Source organism: Aethalodelphis obliquidens, unplaced genomic scaffold (assembly GCF_003676395.1).
Source record: "Aethalodelphis obliquidens isolate GAN/ISIS:26980383/991018 unplaced genomic scaffold, ASM367639v1 scaffold26, whole genome shotgun sequence".
In the NCBI taxonomy this organism is placed as follows: Eukaryota; Metazoa; Chordata; class Mammalia; order Artiodactyla; family Delphinidae; genus Aethalodelphis; species Aethalodelphis obliquidens.
In genome coordinates, this window is record NW_020837970.1 from 14,373,734 (window position 1) to 14,392,878 (window position 19,145).

General features: G+C 36.7%; 1 protein-coding gene across 9 annotated transcripts in view; it reads left to right on the forward strand.

Moving 5' to 3' along the window:
• MAP2K5 (mitogen-activated protein kinase kinase 5) overlaps positions 1 to 19,145 on the forward strand; it is a 266,567-nt gene that overhangs the window by 79,386 nt on the left and 168,036 nt on the right. For all 9 annotated transcript variants that reach the window (XR_003436416.1, XM_027123420.1, XM_027123426.1 and 6 more), the window contains 3 exons: positions 1,735 to 1,774; positions 13,313 to 13,381; positions 13,474 to 13,555. Coding sequence is in view for 8 of the 9 variants with exons in the window: in XM_027123420.1 (XP_026979221.1) it covers positions 1,735 to 1,774; positions 13,313 to 13,381; positions 13,474 to 13,555 (191 nt within the window). In the remaining variant the exon portion in view is untranslated. The remainder of the gene's footprint in view (positions 1 to 1,734; positions 1,775 to 13,312; positions 13,382 to 13,473; positions 13,556 to 19,145) is intronic.

Sequence of the window (19,145 nt, forward strand, 5' to 3'; positions counted from 1 at the left end):
TAATTGATAAAATAAAGGCTAAGTGTACCTTCCATAATTGGCTTAACGTTTGTCCACTCAAGTAGGAGAAACAGAATGAATTTTTTGTAACAGTCTTATGTATGGATATATACATTAATGTTGATATATATGTTTTTTCTTAGTCATGCCTGATTTTATAACATTTTATATGTGAAAAGTTACAAATACTTGTAGGTTCTTAATAACTGAACGATTTCTTTAAGTCAGTCACTTTAAAAACACTTGTCAGTGATTGCACAACTCTGTAAATTTTCTAAAAATCTTGAATTGTACACTTAAAACAAGTGAATTTTACCATATATAATTATACCTCAATAAAGGTGTTAAAAATGAATATTTATGCCAAAACAACAGAAAATGATGTTTTCATTTTGATAATAGTAAAATATATGTTTTGTTTTTGTTTTATGAAATAAGCAATTTTTGTAACTGTGTGGTGATGGGTGTTAACTAGACTTACTGTGGTGATCATTTCATAGTATATTCAAATATTGAATCATTATGTTGTACACCTGAAACTAATATAATATTACATGTCAATTATATCTCAATTAAAAAATAAAAGGAATGAACAATGTTTACTACTAGGTCATTACCCAGTAAAAATTGGGAGCCTGGTAAATTTATTTAGCAACTTGGTATGTAAGGATGGGGAATTCCTGAGAAGCTAAATTCCATTCCCTCACATCTTCCTTACCCCACTTACATCTTAACACTAACTGGGTGAGGGGAAGATCAATTGGATCTTGGCTAATATGTAAAATCTTCTCTGGAGCAAGATTTTAGTTCTTCCAAACTAATTTGTTTCTTTATACCTATATGGACTTGTAATAACAGTGCTTGTTTATGTTATTTGGTTTGTTTTGAAATTTTTATATAAAGCAAATTGTTTTTGAATAGTTGGTCAGAATGTGCATTCCTTCCAGTGCGTGCATACACATTTCATTTCAATACAAAAGGTCTTGATGAGATGTAATGGTATTTTATTTCTGCAAACATTCTCTTACTGTTTTTCATAAATGAATGTATTCATATTGTTTGATTTAAATTGTAATTATTTCACTGTATCTGATCATTTGAGCTTGCCTCTGTTCTGTAGCTTTTTAAAAAAATATTGAGAAATGCCAGCTTTAGGAAAAGATGAACCTCATACTTGAGCCTTGTAACTCTGTGACTTTGTACATGAATTTATATCTTAAGCCATGTGTTTTGAGATTATTTTGATGAAATGTAGGGATGTAGTTTATCTGTATATATAACTGAGATAAAAGGGAAACCTCCCATTTTATGTGGCTCTGTACCATGCTTAGCAGAGAGCTGTAGAAGACACACAGACACACACACACAGTGACAGTATGTTGTAAGGGATCTGAAGCCAGAAGACTTGGGTTTAATGTCTAGTTCTGCCTCTTACTGACTCGTGCCATTGGGTAAACTGCTTAACTTCTCTATGCTTCAGGGTTCTGGGCTCTAAAAAGTGTATAATTATACCAGCATTACCTCAGAGGGTTATTTTAAGGTACTACATAGTGAATCACTGTGTAAACCATTAAGCTCAATAGAAAATGTAAATTACTGCTGTTATTAGTGTTCTTTGAAAGTGTCATATATCCCCTTGCTGAGGATGTATTCAGATATACATTTATGTCCTTAACCACTTGGTAGGTTGTTTAGTGATCCCAAGTGATTTTATTATTTTTTATCTTTCCGTAGAGCATATCATGTTCCAAGTGGGAAAATACTGGCTGTAAAGGTAAGTGCTGGATAAGTTTTATGAAATTCATGAAATTTTTGATGCTCTCCCCGCCCCCAAGCCCCCTTAGCTTGAGTCACAGGTATTGTCAAGAAATGAAGTGCTTTAAGGTCTGGGTGGTGGGTGGTGGGTGATGGAAGCTCTGGCCCTGTTGTGACATTCACGTCTTTCAAGTGCCTCCGAATCCTCAGTTGTAAGCTCCTCGAATTGTGATTCATCATCGTCACCTACACTTCTTTCTGTGTTCCCGGCTCAGTGGCATCACTGTCGTCCTCATCTTACAGTTCAAAAACTTAGTAGTTATTCAGTCTTTTCTTTCCTTCATCTGCCACATCCTGTAAGTCACCACATCCTGTCAGAAATTTCCCCTGAAATGGGTCCACGTGTCACTTTCTTTCTATTCTTATTGCTTTGGCCTTGTATCAGGCCCACATACCTCCTACCTGGACTTTTATAATAATTTCCTCACTGTACCTTTCACTCTGCCACTGGAGTTGAGAAGTTGAATCCCCGATCTGACACCCCTCTAGCACCCCTCTTCCCCCAGCCCCAATAGTGTACAACATAAAGCCTATGATGTCTGCCTCGCTTCTTTACATCTTTATGGCATCCTGAGATACCCTAACACCGCAGCCCGAATAGAGTGAAGCTGCGCGTAACTCAGGGATCTTCTAGGCAACTACCTTAGATGCTCCTTACTTGTTTCCATTGTGTTCATGGTCACACCCCATCCCTGCCGTACTTCAGGATCCCAGTCCTGCCCATGCTACTTTGGATTTAATCTCTGGCATTGGCTGCTGGTGCTTGATTTTCCCATCATTTTATCTCAGATTTCCCTAATGGAGTCTCTTGAATTGCACCTCTGATTGAAACCTTTATTACCTCAAATTAACTCCATAGAACTCCACTTCCAAACTGGGCTCTTAGCTAACAAACTGGTCAGGCCTGCTTTGTTCCTTACTCCCCTGCAAATTGGTTAGGCACTCTACAGATAGGCCCCTGCCTACCTTTATAGCCACATCCTCTCCTTTACCTGCATGTTGCTTTCTGTTATGCCCATTATCTTCTGTCTCTGGGCCCTTAATAATGAAAGCTTTTATTTTTTGAATGACTACTATATGCCAGATATTGTGCTAGACTCTATATTGCTATTATCTTTAATCCTTGAAACTATAAAGTAAGCCTATTATTTTAGATTTGAGGACACTGAGACTCAGAAAACTGAATTGTCCAAGGTCACACAGATGGAAGAGCCAAGGCCAAGATTTAAAACAAAATCCATCAGCTCCAAAGCACATGTCTTCTGCTATACCCTGTAGCTTTTATATAAGTTATTACCATTGCCCATCCCTTTGACTTCCATCTATCCTTTCAAGGTCCATCTCCTCCAAGATTCCTTCTTAGCTAACCATAGTGAGAATTCAGTCTCTTTCCCCAATACTTGCATAGTATATATTTCTGTATCTTTTTATCTTATCTAGGAAACTAAGAATCAGAACACTTAAATTGCAATTGGTTGTACCTTTTAGTAAAGTTAAACCAAAACTGAGACTCAGCTCTTCCATACCACACTTAATACAGCGCCTAGAATGTGTTACGTGTATTAGCAAGTCTAGTTTTAACAACTCAAATAGCTTTTGGTGAGACACTACCACAGAGCTCCTTCTTGGGATATTTTCTTTGATATTCCAGCCAAACTAGGTTTACAGAATTGTAGAACTGAAAGAGACCTTAGAGATCATCTGTCATGGCCCACATTTTAAAGAGGAGGACCCTGGAGTCCAGACAGTTTCCAGGGTAGGTACTGTAGAGGCCAGGTTCCACCTCAGTCTTCCCCTGAGTTCACTGAGTACAGCTCTGTGGTACCAGCTCGTCATTGGGTTGTTCTTTCTGTACCTTCTGAGCTCCCTCTTCATTCAGAGGACACCTCCACCAACTCCAACACTGTTTTCCTTTTTATCTAGTTATCTGTTTGTTCCTCCGATGTCAAAACTTTTAGATTGTTGTCAGTGGTGTATTTAAAGACAGTCAACTTTAGGTTATTTATTCCAGGAGAGGGGAGCACTGCTATAAATCACCCCCCAAAACTTAACTATTTGGCCTTGCAAGTGCATTATAATTTTTCATAATTTCATACATTTTGAATTATGTTTAACCTAGGCTGATATTAAAATTCTTCTGCATGATTATTTAGTTGGGTGTGGCTAACAGTTGTTTCTGGAAAGGATTAAATGCAATTTTAAAGAAAGGACACATTTTAAAAAGAGCAGTTAAAGTAGAGACTTTCAATAAATGAAAACAGTAGGGCTTTACAAATATACTATTCACTAGACCTGACCATAAAACTGAGCTACAGAGCAGGGACTGTATTGTATTGTATCCCTCAATTCTATAAAATCACATACTAGATGCTCAAACTGAGTTGAATGAATGAATGATTTGAGTAGATATGATTATTGTGTTTAAACTTTTTGTTTAGCCCTGAGCTTCTTGGCAGTGAAGGCAAAAACAATTTTTGCTTATATAATAGTCATATTCTAAGAGAAAGAAATGTATCATTTCTTTAAAACAGGCAGAGTTTTTTATTAAATCTTAGGAGTGTTATTTAGTTTCCAAATATTTGGGGATTTTTCCAGATATCTTTCTGTTACTGATTTCTAATTTAAATCCATTGTGGTCCAGGAACATACTTTGTATAACTGGAATTATTTTAAGTTTATTGATGTTTAATTTTTGGCCCAGAATATGACTTATCTTGGTAAGTCTTCTCTGTGCACATGAAAAGAATGTATAGTCTGTTGTATAGGATGTAGGATAAATGTCAATTAGATTAAGTTGGCTGTTAGTGTTGTTCCAAATTTCTGTATCTTTACTGATTTTTTATCTACTTGCCCTATCAACAAGAAAGAAGGGTGTTGAAATCTGCAGGAACAATTGTGTATTTGTCTGTTTTTTCTTGAAATTCTATCATTTTTTACTTCATATTTTTTGAAGATCTGTTAGGTTATTTAGGATTGTTATGTCCTCTTGATGAATTGGCCCCTTTATCATTATGAAGTGATCTTCTTTATCCATGGTAATATTCTTTGCTCTGAAATCAACATTGTCTGATGTTAATATAGCTACTCCAGCTTCACTTTGACTAGTGTTAGCATGATACAGCCTTTTACTTCTAACCTGTCATATCTTTATATTTGGGATGGATTTATTGTAGGCAGCATATAGTTGGGTCTTGTATTTTAATCCAGTCTGATAATCTCTGTTTTTTAATTGAGATATTTAGATCATTTACATCTCATATGATTATTGATATGGTTGGATTTAAGTATATCAGTTTGCTCTTTGTTTTCTATTTATTCTGTCTGTATGTTTTTTTAAGCAGGTGCTTTAGAGTTTATAGTATACATCTTTAATTTATCATAGTCTACCTTCAAGTGATTTTAATTTATTTTTTATGTATATATTTTTGGCTGTGTTGGGTCTTCGTTGCTGCATGTGGGCTTTCTCTAGTTGCAGTGAGCGGGGCTACTCTTCATTGCCGTGTACAGGCTTCTCATTACGGTGGTTTCTCTTGTTGCGGAGCACGGGCTCTAGGCACATGGGCTTCAGTAGTTGTGGCACGTGGGCTCAGTAGTTGTGGCGCACAGGCTTAGTTGCTCCGCGACGTGTGGGATCTTCCCGGACCAGGGCTCGAACCCGTGTCCCCTGCATTGGCAGGCAGATTCTTAACCACTGTGCCACCAGAGAAGCCCTACCTTCAAGTAATATTGTGCCACTTTACCTATAGTGTGAGAACTTTACAACGGTATACTTTCATTTCCCTTATCGTCACCTTGGTTATCGTACATTTTACTTACTCATGTTATAAACTCCAGAATACATTGTTACTGTTTTTGCTTTAGACAGTTGTCTTTTAAAGGCATTTTAAATGTAAGAAAATATTTATATTTATTCACATTTTTTCAGTGCTCTTTATTCTCTTGTGTCGATCCAGATTTCTGTCTGGTATCATTTTCCTTCTGTCTGCAGGACTCCCATCTTTTACATTTCTTATAGTGCATGAGTGTCCTGGCAATGAATACTTTCAGCTTTTGCATGTCTTGAAAAGTGTATATTTTGACTTTAAATTTTGGAAGACATTTTTGCCAGATATAGAATTCTAGGTTAATCGTCCTTTTCTTTCAGTAGTTTAAAGATTTTGTTTCACTGTTTTCTGCATTGCATTCATTCTTACTGTCATTTAAAATCTTTATTCCTCTGTACATTAGAACTGACGTCTTTTCTGACTGCTTTTCTCTTTTTTAAAAATCTTTATTGGAGTATAATTGCTTTACAATGGTGTGTTAGTTTCTGCTTTATAACAAAGTGAATCAGCTATACATATACATATATCCCCATATCTCCTCCCTCTTGTGTCTGCCTCCCCCCCCATCCCACCCCTCTAGGCGGTCACAAAGCACCGAGCTGCTCTCCCTGTGCTTTGCAGCTGCTTCCCACTAGCTAGCTATTTTACATTTGGTAGTGTGTATAAGTCTGCTTTTAAGATTTTTTTATCACTAGTCTTATGCAATTTGATTATGGTGAGATTTTATGTAATTCTCCTCATGATTCCTGTACTTAGGATTTGTTGAGATAGAAATTTGTGGATTTTTAGTTTTCATTAAATTTGGAGAAATTTTAGCCATTATTTCTTCAAGTATCTCCCCCACACACACATTTGGGAACTTAAATTGCATTTATATTAGGTCACTTGAAGTTGTCCCACAGCAAAATGATACTCTGTTGTTTGTTTATTCTAGGCTTTTTTTCTCTCTAACGTTTCACTTTTGAATAGTTTCTGTCGTCAAATGTTCAGGTTTTTGTCCTTTCATCTGCATTGTCTATTCTGTTATTAATTTTGTTCCGTATATTTTTCATTTCAGACGTTGTACTGTTTATCCCTGGAAGTTTACATGGGTCTTTTTTACATCTTCCATGTCTCTACTTAACATGCTCCATCTTTCTTCTACCTTCTTGCATATGTGGAATATAGTTATGATAACTGAATTAATGGTCTTGCCTATTAATTCTATGAGAAGTGTCATTTGGGGGTCAGTTTTGTCTGATTGCTTTTTCTCCCCATTTGGGGTTGTATTTTTTAATACCTTATAATTTTTTACTGGATGCCAGTCATATGGCATAGGCTCATTCCTGTAAATATTCTTGAGCTTTATTCTGAGGTGCTGTTTAGTGAATCTGAAACAGTTTGATCCTTTCAGGACTTGCTTTTAAGCTTTATGAGATGGGACCATCCCAGTGGTTAGTCCAGAGCTAATTTTCCCCAGTCAGCTGAAGCAGTCATCTTCTGAATACTTTACCCCAATGCCTTGGCAAATACAGGTTTTCCATCCTGGCTGGTGGGAACACAAACTCTGCCTAGTGTGAGGTTTGGAGATTGTTTCTTCTGGTTCTTTCTGGGGGTTCTTTCCCTGGCCTCAGGTAGTTTCCTGACATCCGCGTGCTAGTTGTTACTCAGCTGAAGACTTCAGGGGCCCTCTGCAGCTCTCTGGAGCTGTCTCCTTTTGCTCTTCTGCCAGTGAACTCTAGCTGCCTTGGCCTCCTCGGACTCCTAGTTCTCTCAGCTTAGAGAGGTGGCTGAGCTCCCCCTGGGTCCCATGCAGGGGCGGGGCCTGGAAACTCTTGTCTAGTTAGTAAGCTGAACAGTCATAGGACTCATCTTATTCCATCTCTTAGGGATCGCTGTCCTATTTTAGCTGATATCTAATGTCTAGAAGCCTGTTGATTTTTCTGGGGTCTTTTTTTGTTGTTGTTGTTATTTAATTTTTAGTATCTCTTCCTTTCTTGGCACCATGAAAATCCAGATGCTTGTTTTTGTCTCTTGTCAGACATGTTGACCAGCTTTTAAATTATTCTCTCAAAAATACAAGCTCCCATTTATTGATCATTTGTACTGTGCTAAGCACTCTACATACATTTTCCTCATTTAACGTTCACAGTGACCTTTTGCAGTTACTACCATTATGGATCCTCATTTTACAGACGCAGAAGCTGAGGCACAGAATAGTTAAGTAGCTTAGTCCCACAGCTAATATGTAATGGAACCAGGCTTTGAACTCAGGGAAGTCTTGCCTCAAGTCTATGCTCTGTACTATATTTCTGCTCAGTACCCTTGGATTTGGCTTCTTAAAACATAATTCTAGTCACATCTCTTCCCTTCTCAAAAGTCTTCAAAGGCTCTATATTACTTCCCAAGTAAAAGCTCTGTGGAATGGAACTCAAGATCTTCCACAGTAGGTCATCAGCCTACTTTTAAAGCATTATCTCATGTGTCTGAATCCTGTGCTGCTTTTAAGTTGAACTCATTGCCTTATCTGAACCCAAGTAGTGTCTCACTGCAACACTTTTACTCATGTATTTCTTTCTAATTAGAATGCCTTCACCCATGTCTCCACTTATCAAAATACTTAACACCCTTCAAGGGTCAGCTCCAAAGCTTGCTCTTCCATTGAACTTATTTGAATAAATCCTGTCACATCTGGTATATCTATCACTCATTCACCTTCTCCCTTGAACCTCCCTAGAATTCTCTGTATGTCTCTTACGGGTGTTATCACATAGTGCCTTGTATTTTGCTATTAGTATACATGTACATTTCCCCTATTACACTGAAATCTCTTTGTAAGTGGGGAACAGATCTTATTTAGCTTCTTGTCTGACTCATTGATTCATGTAGAACCTTGCATACAGGGCCTAGTACAGAGCACTGAACATCTTGTAATGATTAGATGTTCAACACATAATTAGTTGAATGACTAACTAAATAAATTTTATTCTGTCATTTGTTCTTTAATTCATTCATTCATCTTTTGAAGTAACATCCTAAAAGTAGGTTCAGCTCACATACAAAATATCCCATAGTGTTCTTTGTATGGACCATTGCTCTCACCCAGAGTATTTCTTAGCTTTTTTTTTTATATTAAAGGGTGAAATGAAAGGTTAAGAGTTAGAAGTGCATTTGGTCCTTTCCTGACCCTCTCCTGACTTTTGTGTGACTTCAAGCATGTCACTTGAACCTCTCAGTGACCTCAGCTGTGAAACGGGGCTGCCTGGTGTCACAAAGGGATTGCGAAGAGCAGCAAATCACAGTCCTTGTCTAAACAGAATCACCTGCAGGGCTCTGATGCCTGCATAGAATGATGAGGGAAATTTAATTTTCCAAGTCAAATGGTCATTTGGACCCATAGTTTGAATGTCTGTGGGAGCAATTAGATGAGAGTCCTTGAAAATCTGTTACTTTTCTCTTCCTACTCAAAATATTTCTAATTTTTGTACTTGTAAATGTTCTTACTTTCTAGACTTTTTTGTCTAAAGAATATTGCAATGTCTAAGCATATTAGTGTTTACCTCTTTAGACTTCAAAGGTGGGAAAATATTTCAGATATTATAAAAAGAAAGTTGAATTTTGGGAAGAATAGAAGTATCTTGAATTTTTATTTTATATCACTGAGTTTAGAAAAAAATTTGCCTCAAAATGATACTAATGCTAGTTCAAAGATAACTATTCGATGACTGTATATGAATATGTGTTTCTAACTAGCTTTTGGTGGGCGGCGGGGGAGGAATGTAGTTAAGCAAGACGATTGCAAACAAGTAGAGCAGAAAACAAATAAAAATACTGTTAGCCATCTTGCAAACAGAACCTTTTTATACCGTTAATGTAGTCTATAAAATCTTTGAAAGAGTAGAGCTTAATAGATTCCCCAGTACTGTAAATATTCTAATTGGGAAAAATCCATGTTCCAGGAAATTTAGCCTTGTATGTAGCATGTGCTGATTATCATTCTTTGACTGCTTTGGGTTTCTGCTGCTTTTAAACTAGCATTTAAATGGACCATTTGATTAATCATTTGTATACTGACTGTAATCCTCCCAAATTTCCTTTCTGAGTTGTACATACTGTAAAAGACAATTATGTCGCCACAGATTAAATAAGCGAATTAAAACAGAATAGCGGCTTAATTTGACCTGTGATTTTGCTCTCCTTCCCTTTAGTGGAGCGTGTGCCACTCCAGCAAATAAATGAAGTCATCCATGACAGCTTGTGATGAATTGCCGTATTTATACTGTATATTTTAATAGCCTCACACTAATTTAAATTGAGCACAGAGTAAATTATAATTCAGTCACTTGACTGCTTATATTTAACTTGACAACTCATCCTTATTTGTCCTGGAGGTGTAGTGGAGAGCAGCGGAAATGCACTCAGGTATTTCAGTTTCTCACTTAACCCTTTCTCCAGGAAGTGCTTCATGTTGAAATTCTTTCCAGTTTGAAAAATTTAGCTCTTCCTAAGGAGAAAAAAAATAATCATGAAGACTTAAGGAATTCATGCTTTCCTTGTTCTTCAGAAAAAAATATTAGTATTCGCCATGCTTTTTTTCCAATTTTTCCATTTTAGGGTAGATTTTACTTGCCCTCTCAAGTTCCCAGAAATTACATTTTCATTTTTTTTACCATTATGGAATCTCCACTATTCTGGACTATAGCAAATTCCAAGAATGATCAAGACCTATTAGGGTGCAGTGGATTGGTCCCACAAATACGGTGTTACTTGCTACATGTTAGGCCAGTGTGGCAATTTTATTTATTTTGGTGTTTATGTCTTTGGTTTTAAATTCAGTTATAGAAATCAGGCAATTCATTTCCTTCCTGTCTAGAAATAGCTTGTTATTTGTAGGATTATGTTTGTAAGGAGTACTTTAATTAAGTCCCACATCACTTAATGGGCACCACTTGAGTAAGACCCTGGGCTGGGTGCTGGATATGGGGGGAGGGGACCAGAGAAAAATGCACAAGACAGTCGTTGCCGTTGCCGTTGCCGTTCAGGGGCTTACAACCACTCTGTACTCTCTAGGCTTCTGTTTTTAGGAGATGAGGTATTAATGCTAAAGGCAGCTTGTGATAAGGAAAAAGATAAAGGATCTGATGGAGGGCTTTGGGGCTGGCTTTGTGGAGGTGGTGGTGGCATTCAAGCTGTATCTAAAGGATAGGAAAGGTTTTATGGCCAGTGACTATGGAATGGAGCAAGGAAGCACACCTCAAGTGGAGGGAACAGCTTGGGGGAAAGCACAGGATATGTGTGTGGACCGGTAGAAATCATCTGGTTTTACACGTAGATTGGGTTTGTGGTAAGGAGTAGTGGGAGAAGGAGCTAGAATAACGAGTTGGAGGTAGACTGTGGAAGAATTCCTTGACTATCATGCTAGAATTTTAACTTTATTTGAGGCCATAAGAGCCCAGTTAAGGTTCTCTGTGAAGAGAATATGTTCATAGCTGGTAGTTTTGGGTTAATAATAAGGTTTTGGTTAGCCTTGTGGCATCATGTTGTTTCTTGATTGGGGGCCTGGAGGTGCAGTATATCTTAGTAGTCATACTAAACACCGAATAAGTGACATTTTTGAAACATTAAATAAGGGATTCTCAACCTTACTAGGGGTTACAAATTATCTGGGAAATTTTTTAAAAATGCAGAGATGTGAGCCCAACCCTAGAGATTCTGATTCCCTTATTCTGGAGTAAGCCCTGTGCATCAGGATTTGTTAGAAGTGTCCTTATATATTTATATAAACACCTAGATATATAGGTAATTATAATGTGAGGCCAAGGTTGAGAACCACTGCTTTAAGGTAAATAATACCTTACTCCTTTTAGCAGAGTTTTTCAGGTTGAAAGAGTCCCTGTACTTGACATAGTAGGATGAATAGCTCTAATATTTTATGGCATAGAATTCAAACAACACTAGATGAATTAATTTTGTTGCTAAATTTTATACAGGAACAAAAATGTAAGTGAATATTGTGGCAAATGACTATTGATTGGGAGAAATGTTTAAATGCTTCTTGGTAGTTTTGCATTACACTTACAGTCTAGTTTTAGTGAGAGCTTTTATAAATAACCCTAAAGCAAACTCTTGATAGAAACTGCTATGCCTTTTTGTACTCATTTTACCCTCCCCCCAACGGATGTCAGGACTATAAAATCTGTGTTTTAGAGATTATCCTTTTATTTCCTTGCTCTAACAGCAGTTTGCAATTCAAAATTTATGTTTTTTCCTCCAGTATTGATTATATATATGTGTGTGTGTGTGTGTGTGTGTGTATACACACACACACACACACACATATATTCTGCCATTGTAATACAAAATGTGGTTCAGTGTTGGATGGTGTTTAATTAGACTATCATTGGTAATCCTGAATGTTAAGTTTTTATCTAGAAATGTCTAGAGTCAGAAACTCTGCCACAAATCTTAGAAATTATCTTCCAGTTATTTTATTATCATCACTGTCTGTTTTAAGTAAAAAACAATTTCCCTTGAATTGGCTTCACAGGAAATGCTAAGTAAAATTTGAATGGTTGATGGTCTTCTTTCTTAAAAAAATAAGTGTTTGAAATGAACTAGAATTTGTTCTAGGTAAGTTTATAAATATACTATTGTACGTTTCTATGTTATGAATTTGACTCAGTGGTTGATATTTTAAGGAAAACCATAAAGCCTCAGGGCATACTGGAAAGTGCATGGTCCTTGGAATCAGGGAGGGGCCCTGACATTGCTGGGCCTCATGACTCCTCAGAACCTTGGTTTCTTCCTCTAAAAGAAGGGAATTAGGGACTTCCCTGGTGGCTCAGTGGTTAAGAATCCACCTGCCAATGCAGGGGACATGGTTTCGAGCCCTGGTCCGGGAAGATCCCACATGCCCATGTGCCACAACTACTGAGCCCACATGCTGCAACTGCTGAAGCCTGCTTGCCTAGAGCCCGTGCTCCGCAACAAGAGAAACCACCGCAATGAGAAGCGCATGCACTGCAATGAAGAGTAGCCCCCGCTCACCACAACTAGAGAGAGCCCGCGCACAGCAACGAAGACCCAACGCAGCCAAAATTAATTAATTTTTTAAAAAGAAGGGAATTAGGTGAAATCATTTCTGAGGTTCCTTCAAGCTCCAATATTTTATAACAGTTTTGGCAAAGAAAGATTACCCACCTGGAAGAATATAAAAACCTGACATATTTTTAAAACTCCTTATTTCTCTCATAACTAAAAATCTACTTAAAATGTTATTTTTACTCATTATTCTCTCTGCTTTTGCCCAGTGTCTGAATTACAAGACAATTATTTTTTTAATGGTTTCAAGGTCATTACGATCTTCCTCTTCTCAAAATAACCAATGTGACCAAAATAGGGTGTATAAATTAAGGGTGTTATAACTTAACTGACTTTTAAAGCTGTTAATACTGACCTTTGAGACCTGGCTTTTTCTTTGATCCCATCAATCACTTGTATACCACCTCCCCCAATACAAAGTGTTAGACAGATGTGGACACAGTTTGTATTACTGGAGGTTGTGGTGGGGAGGAGAGAGGTGGAATGAATAGAGGAAACACCATATTTTTTGTTTTTATATTTCATAATGAATATGACTATATTTAATTTAAAGGTGAATAAATGTGTAAATGTTGATTCCTTTATATATTTAGGTCATACTACTAGATATTACACTGGAACTTCAGAAGCAAATTATGTCTGAATTGGAAATTCTTTATAAGGTAATTTTTTTCTTGGTCATTTTTCCTTATAAAGTATGCCTGTGGTATTGGCTTGCAGGCTATTAACTACTTTTGTCTTATTTTTGTTACAGTGTGATTCATCATATATCATAGGGTTTTATGGTGCATTTTTTGTGGAAAACAGAATTTCAATATGTACAGAATTCATGGATGGTGAGTCTTCCCTTTTATAATACTTTAAAAGTGATTTTGGGAGTAGAGTGCTTTAAAACCTGGTTTTGATATAGGTATCAAGTAAAATTAAAAGTAATGAAAATATACTAATAATTACCTCCTTTATGCTCTAAAACATCTTAGTGTTAAGGGTTCCTGTTGTTAAATATTTATAGCCGAGCCATAATTTCAAGAATGTAATTTCATTTACTTTTACTGAAAATTTAAATAGATTAAATACTAGTCTAATCGGTGGTGTGATACTTGATTCTTCCATACAATCTGTCTTCACTTGCAAAACAATTGCTCTGTTCTTTTAATGTTTCAATAGCCAAAACAGATTTTCTTTTAAAGAAATCTGTTAATGCAATGTCCTGTGTCTTAGAAAGAAATCGGATCTTAATTGCAAGATAAGAAATTGTTTTCCAACACAGCTGTTTAGCCAAGATTTGTTTAGTTTTCTTTGGACTCTAGCCCTTTCCTTCCTTCCTTTATTTTTATTCATTTCTATTTTGATAAATCTTTTTTGTTCTGAATATTTTGGCAAAATGCAAATTTCTTGGTACCCTATCAGTAAAATGATGTCATCATTGTTATTGTTTACCTATTTGAAATCAAAGCAGTCTTTAAATTTCACATATTCAATTTTTTAATGTCTAGCTCATTAAAACTCAACATTTGGGAGTTCCCTAGTGGTTCAGTGGTTAGGACTCAGTGCTTTCATTGCCGTGGCCCGGGTTCAATCCCTGGTTGGGGAACTAAGATCCTGCAAGCCGAGCGGTACGGCCAAAAAAAAAACCCTCAACATTTAAAAAATATACTTAGTTCATTTGGGGGATTCTCAGTATATTAATAATACAATTAGTTCATTCCCCACAAAACTTTGTTTTTTTTTTGGCTGTGCGTGGGCTGTCTCTAGTTGCGGTGAGCAGGGGCTACTCTTCATTGCAGTGCGTGGGCTTCTCATTGCAGTGGCTTCTCTTGTTGCGGAGCACGGGCTCTAGGCTCGTGGGCTTCAGTAGTTGTGGCACACGGGCTTAGTTGCTCCGCAGAATGTGGGATCTTCCCGGACCAGGGCTCGAACCCGTGTCCTCTGCATTGGCAGGTGGATTCTTAACCACTGCACCACCAGGGAAGCCCCCCACAAGACTTTTTAATGAGCCATCATTGACACCTTGTTACTATAATAATGTGTTCTAAATTAGTTATAGTAGATGTCAAGAATTAAAAGTCTTAAAAACATATGGGAAGTATGACAGTTAGTATTCAAGGAGACTGACTAGAAAAAATGGTTCATAGAGCCAGTACATGTCATTACTTTATGACTTTTCATCATCCTTTTTTGAATCCTCAATTTTTGTTATATTAAAAAATGTATTTATTAAGATGGTATGTTCAAATACCATAAAATTCGTCCTTCTAGTGTGTACAGTTCAGTGGTTTTTAGTATATTCACAAGGTTGTGTAACCTTCACCACTAATTCCAAAACATTTTTATCACCCTGGAAACGAATTCCCTACCCATTAGTAGTAACTCCCTATACCCTCTTCCCTCTAGTCCCTGGCAACCATTAATCTACTTTCTGTCTCTATGGATTTCCCTATTTTGGACATTTCAGATTAAGTGGAATCATACAGTATGTGGCCTTTGTGTTTGGCTTCTTTCACTTAGCATAATGTTCTCGAGGTTCACGCAGGTTGTAAAATTTATCAGTACTTCATTACTTTTCATGACTGCATAATAGTCCATCATATAGATCACCACATTTTCTTTACTCATTCATCACTGATGGGCATTTGTGATGTTTCCATTTTTTGGCTGTTGTGAATGATGCTGCTATGTACTTTTGTGTACAAATTTTTTGTGGACATATGTTTTCACTTCTCTTGAGTATGTCAGTAGGAGTAGAATTGCTGGGTCATATGGTAGCTCTATGTTTAACACTGCCAAACTGTTCCATTCCATTTTATACCAGTTTGCATTCAGTTTGCTAAACTTGTTCCTTAAACTCTAATAGGTTTTTATAGATTCCTTAGGGTTTTCCATATAGAAGATCATGTCATTTGAAAATAGAGGTAGTGTTACATCTTCTTTTCCATTTTGTATGTCTTTTTTTCTGTTTCTTGCTAAACTACCCTGGCTAAAACTTTCAGGACAGTGGTTTTTTGTTTTTTTTTTAATTTTTGAAAGAAATATTTATTTATTTTTTGGCTGCATTGGGTCTTAGTTGCAGCACCCAGGATCCTTCGTCACAGCACGTGGGCTCTTTGTTGCAGTGCACAGGCTTCTCTCTAGTTGTGGCACACAGGGTCATTAGTTGCAGCACAAGGGCTCTCTAGTCGTGGCACGCAGGCTTAATTGCCCCACGGCATGTGAGATCTTAGTTCCCTGACCAGGGATTGCACCCGTGTCCCCTGCATTGCAAGACGGATTCTTAACCACTGGACCACCAGGGAAGTCCCTCAGTACAGTGTTGAATAGAACTAGTGAGAGCAGACATCCTTCTTTTGCTCCTTAGAAGGGAAGCTTTCAGTCTTTCACCATTAAGTATGATGTTAGCTGTGGGGTTTTGGTAGATGTCATTTATCAAGTTTGTTGAGTATTTTTATCATAAATTGGCATTAGATTTTGTCAAGTGCTTTTTTTGTCTATTAAAATGATCATGTGTTTTTTGGTCCTTTATTCCATAGTTACAGTGTATTATATTAATAGATTTTTGCATATTGAATCAGTCCTGTATAATCCTTTTTATATGTTGCTGGATTCAATTTGTTAGTATTTTGTTGAGGATTTTTACATCCATATTCTTAAGTGATATTGGTTTGTAGTTTTCTTTTCTTGTAATGTCATTGTGTGAGTTTGATATCAGGATAATTCTGTCCTCAAAGAATGAGTTGGACAGTGTTCCCTCCTATTCTGTTTTTTGGAAGAGTTTGTGAAAGATTGATGTTAATTCTTCTTAAAACGTTTGGTATAATTCACCGGTGAAGCCATCTGGTCCTGGGGTTTTCTTTGTGAGTAGTTTTTGTGGTCAGGTGGCATTTGTTGTCTCTCATTAGGAGAAGTCCAAGCACTGCTGCCCACTGCATCTTGGTATTGGAGTTGCCAAGAAAAACAGAATACAATCAAGCACTGGATTGAACAATGCTTCACTCACATAAAAAAAAAAAGAGAGCAAGATCAGCTTTAGTAGTGGGTGTCAGTTCCCAATGGCCAACAGCAGGTCCCTCCTGGCAGTCTGTGCAGGGCAGTTGGCCTGCACATACCCATCTGTGTTGCAGCAAAAGTACCCCCCACTCTGCCCTACTACCCTGGAGTCAGAAATACTGAAAGCTGGAGGTATGCCTAAGGTCCATTGATGCACATGCTTAATCAGGACAAAGGAGTACACACTGAGCCTAAAACAGGGAAAGATATTCCAAAGCAAGGAGATAAACCCAGCACAGGTTATGTGGCCTCTTTATCTCTTGGTAAGCAAGTGTTCCAGCCCCAAGGCCCATTCTTATGTGGCCAAGTAGGATTAGTAAGACAGTGTGCATAAGACTGTCTTTCCCAAAAGTTTTTCAAAAACTGTGGTATAATATATAATTTACCATATTAGCCATTTTTAAGTGTGTAATTCAGCAGCATTAGTTCATTCACATTACCATGCAACCACCACCGTCCATCTCCAGAACTCTTTTCAGCTTGCAAAACTGAAACCCCATACCCATTAAGCCATAACTCTCCTTTGCCTCCTACTCCCAGCCCCTGGTAGCGAATATTCTACTTTCTGTCTGTATGAGTTGGGCTACTCTGGATACCTCAGCTAAGTGAACTTGCACAGTATTTGTCTTTTTTGGGACTGGCTTGTTTCGCTTTTCATAATGTCCTCAAGATTTACCAATGTTGTAGCATATGTCAGAATTTACTTTCTGTTTAAGACAATAATATTGTGAGTGGTTTTTTAAATCACCAACCAGTATCTTTATTAGTTATAGTTATAGGCTTATTCAGAATTTCTGTTTCTTCTTGAGTCAGTTTTGGTACTTTGTGGCTTTCTAGAAGTTTGTTCATTTCATCTAGATTATCTAATTTGTTGGTAAACAATTATTCCTAGTATTCCTTTGTAATCATTTTTATTTCGGTAAAGTCAGTGTAATGTTCTCTCTTTCATTCCAGATTTTATTAATTTGAGTCTTATCCCTTTTTCTCTTGGTCAGGGTAGCTAAAAGTTGGTCAGTTTCTTTGTCTTTTTCAAAAACCAACTCTTGATTTCTTTGATGTTTCTCTGTTGTTTTTCTATTGTGTTAGATCTCTGGTCTAATACTTATTAATTTCTACTAGCTCTGTTTTTAGTTTGCTCCTCTTTTTCTGTATTTTTAAGCTGTGAAGTTAGGATATTGATTTGAGATCTTTCTTATTTAATGTAGACGTTTGCAGCTATACATGTCCCTCTAAGCACCTCTTTAGCTGCACTCTAGAAGTTTTGATATGTTGTTTTTTTCATTTTCATTTATCTCGAAGTGTTTTCTAATTCCCCACAAAGATAATCCCTGTGATTTCTCTTTTGACCCATTTTTATTTAGGAATGTGTCATTTTCCACATTGAATTTGTCCTTCTGTTGCTGATTTCTAATATTCCTTAGAGGTCAGAGAACATGCTTTGTATGATTTCAGTCTTTTTAAATTTATTGAGATTTGTTTTATGCCCTAAAATATTGTCTGTCCTGGAGAATGTTCCATGTGCACCTGAGAAAAATGTATTCTGCTATTGTTGGGTGGAGTGTTCTTGAGATGTCTGTCAGGAGTAGGTGGTTTATGGTGTTAAGTATTTTATTTCCTTGTTAATCTTTAGTGAAAATTGTTCTATCTACTGTTGAAAGTGGGTATTGAAATGGGGTATTTTTTGGTTGTCTGTTTCTCCCTTCAGTTTTGTCAGTTTATGCATCACATATTTTGGCATTCTGTTGTTAGGTGCATGTATGTTTGTAATTGTTATATCTTCTTGATGAATTGACTGTTTTATTATTATAAAATGTGTTTCTTTGTCTCTAGTCACAGCATTTGCCTAAGAGTCTATTTTGTCTAATTTAGTGTAGTCATTCCGGTTCCCTATTGATTACTGTTTGCTTGCTATGTCTTTTTCCGTTGTTTATTTTCAGCCTATTTGGGTCTTTGAATCTAAAGTGCATCACCTATGGGCAGCATAGAGTTGGATAATTTTTTTATCCAGTCTGTCAATCTTTCATTCAGTTAGAGTGTTTAATTCATTTACATTTAATGTAATTAATGACAAGCTAGAATTTATATCTGCCATTTTACTATTTGTTTTCTTTAAGTCTTCTTTTATGTTCTTGTTTGTTCATTACTGCTTTCTTTTATATTAAATATTTTCTAATGTACTGTTTAAATTATCTTGTGGTTTCTTTTACTATATTTTTAAGGTGTATGTTTGATTTCCCTAGAGATTACAGTTATCATCTTAACTTATTCAGATTAATATCAACAACTTATTTCAGATTAATATCAACTTCCTTTCAGTAGCATACAAAAACTTTGCTCCAAACTTTATTTTATATCTCTGTGTGTGTGTGTGTGTGTGTGTGT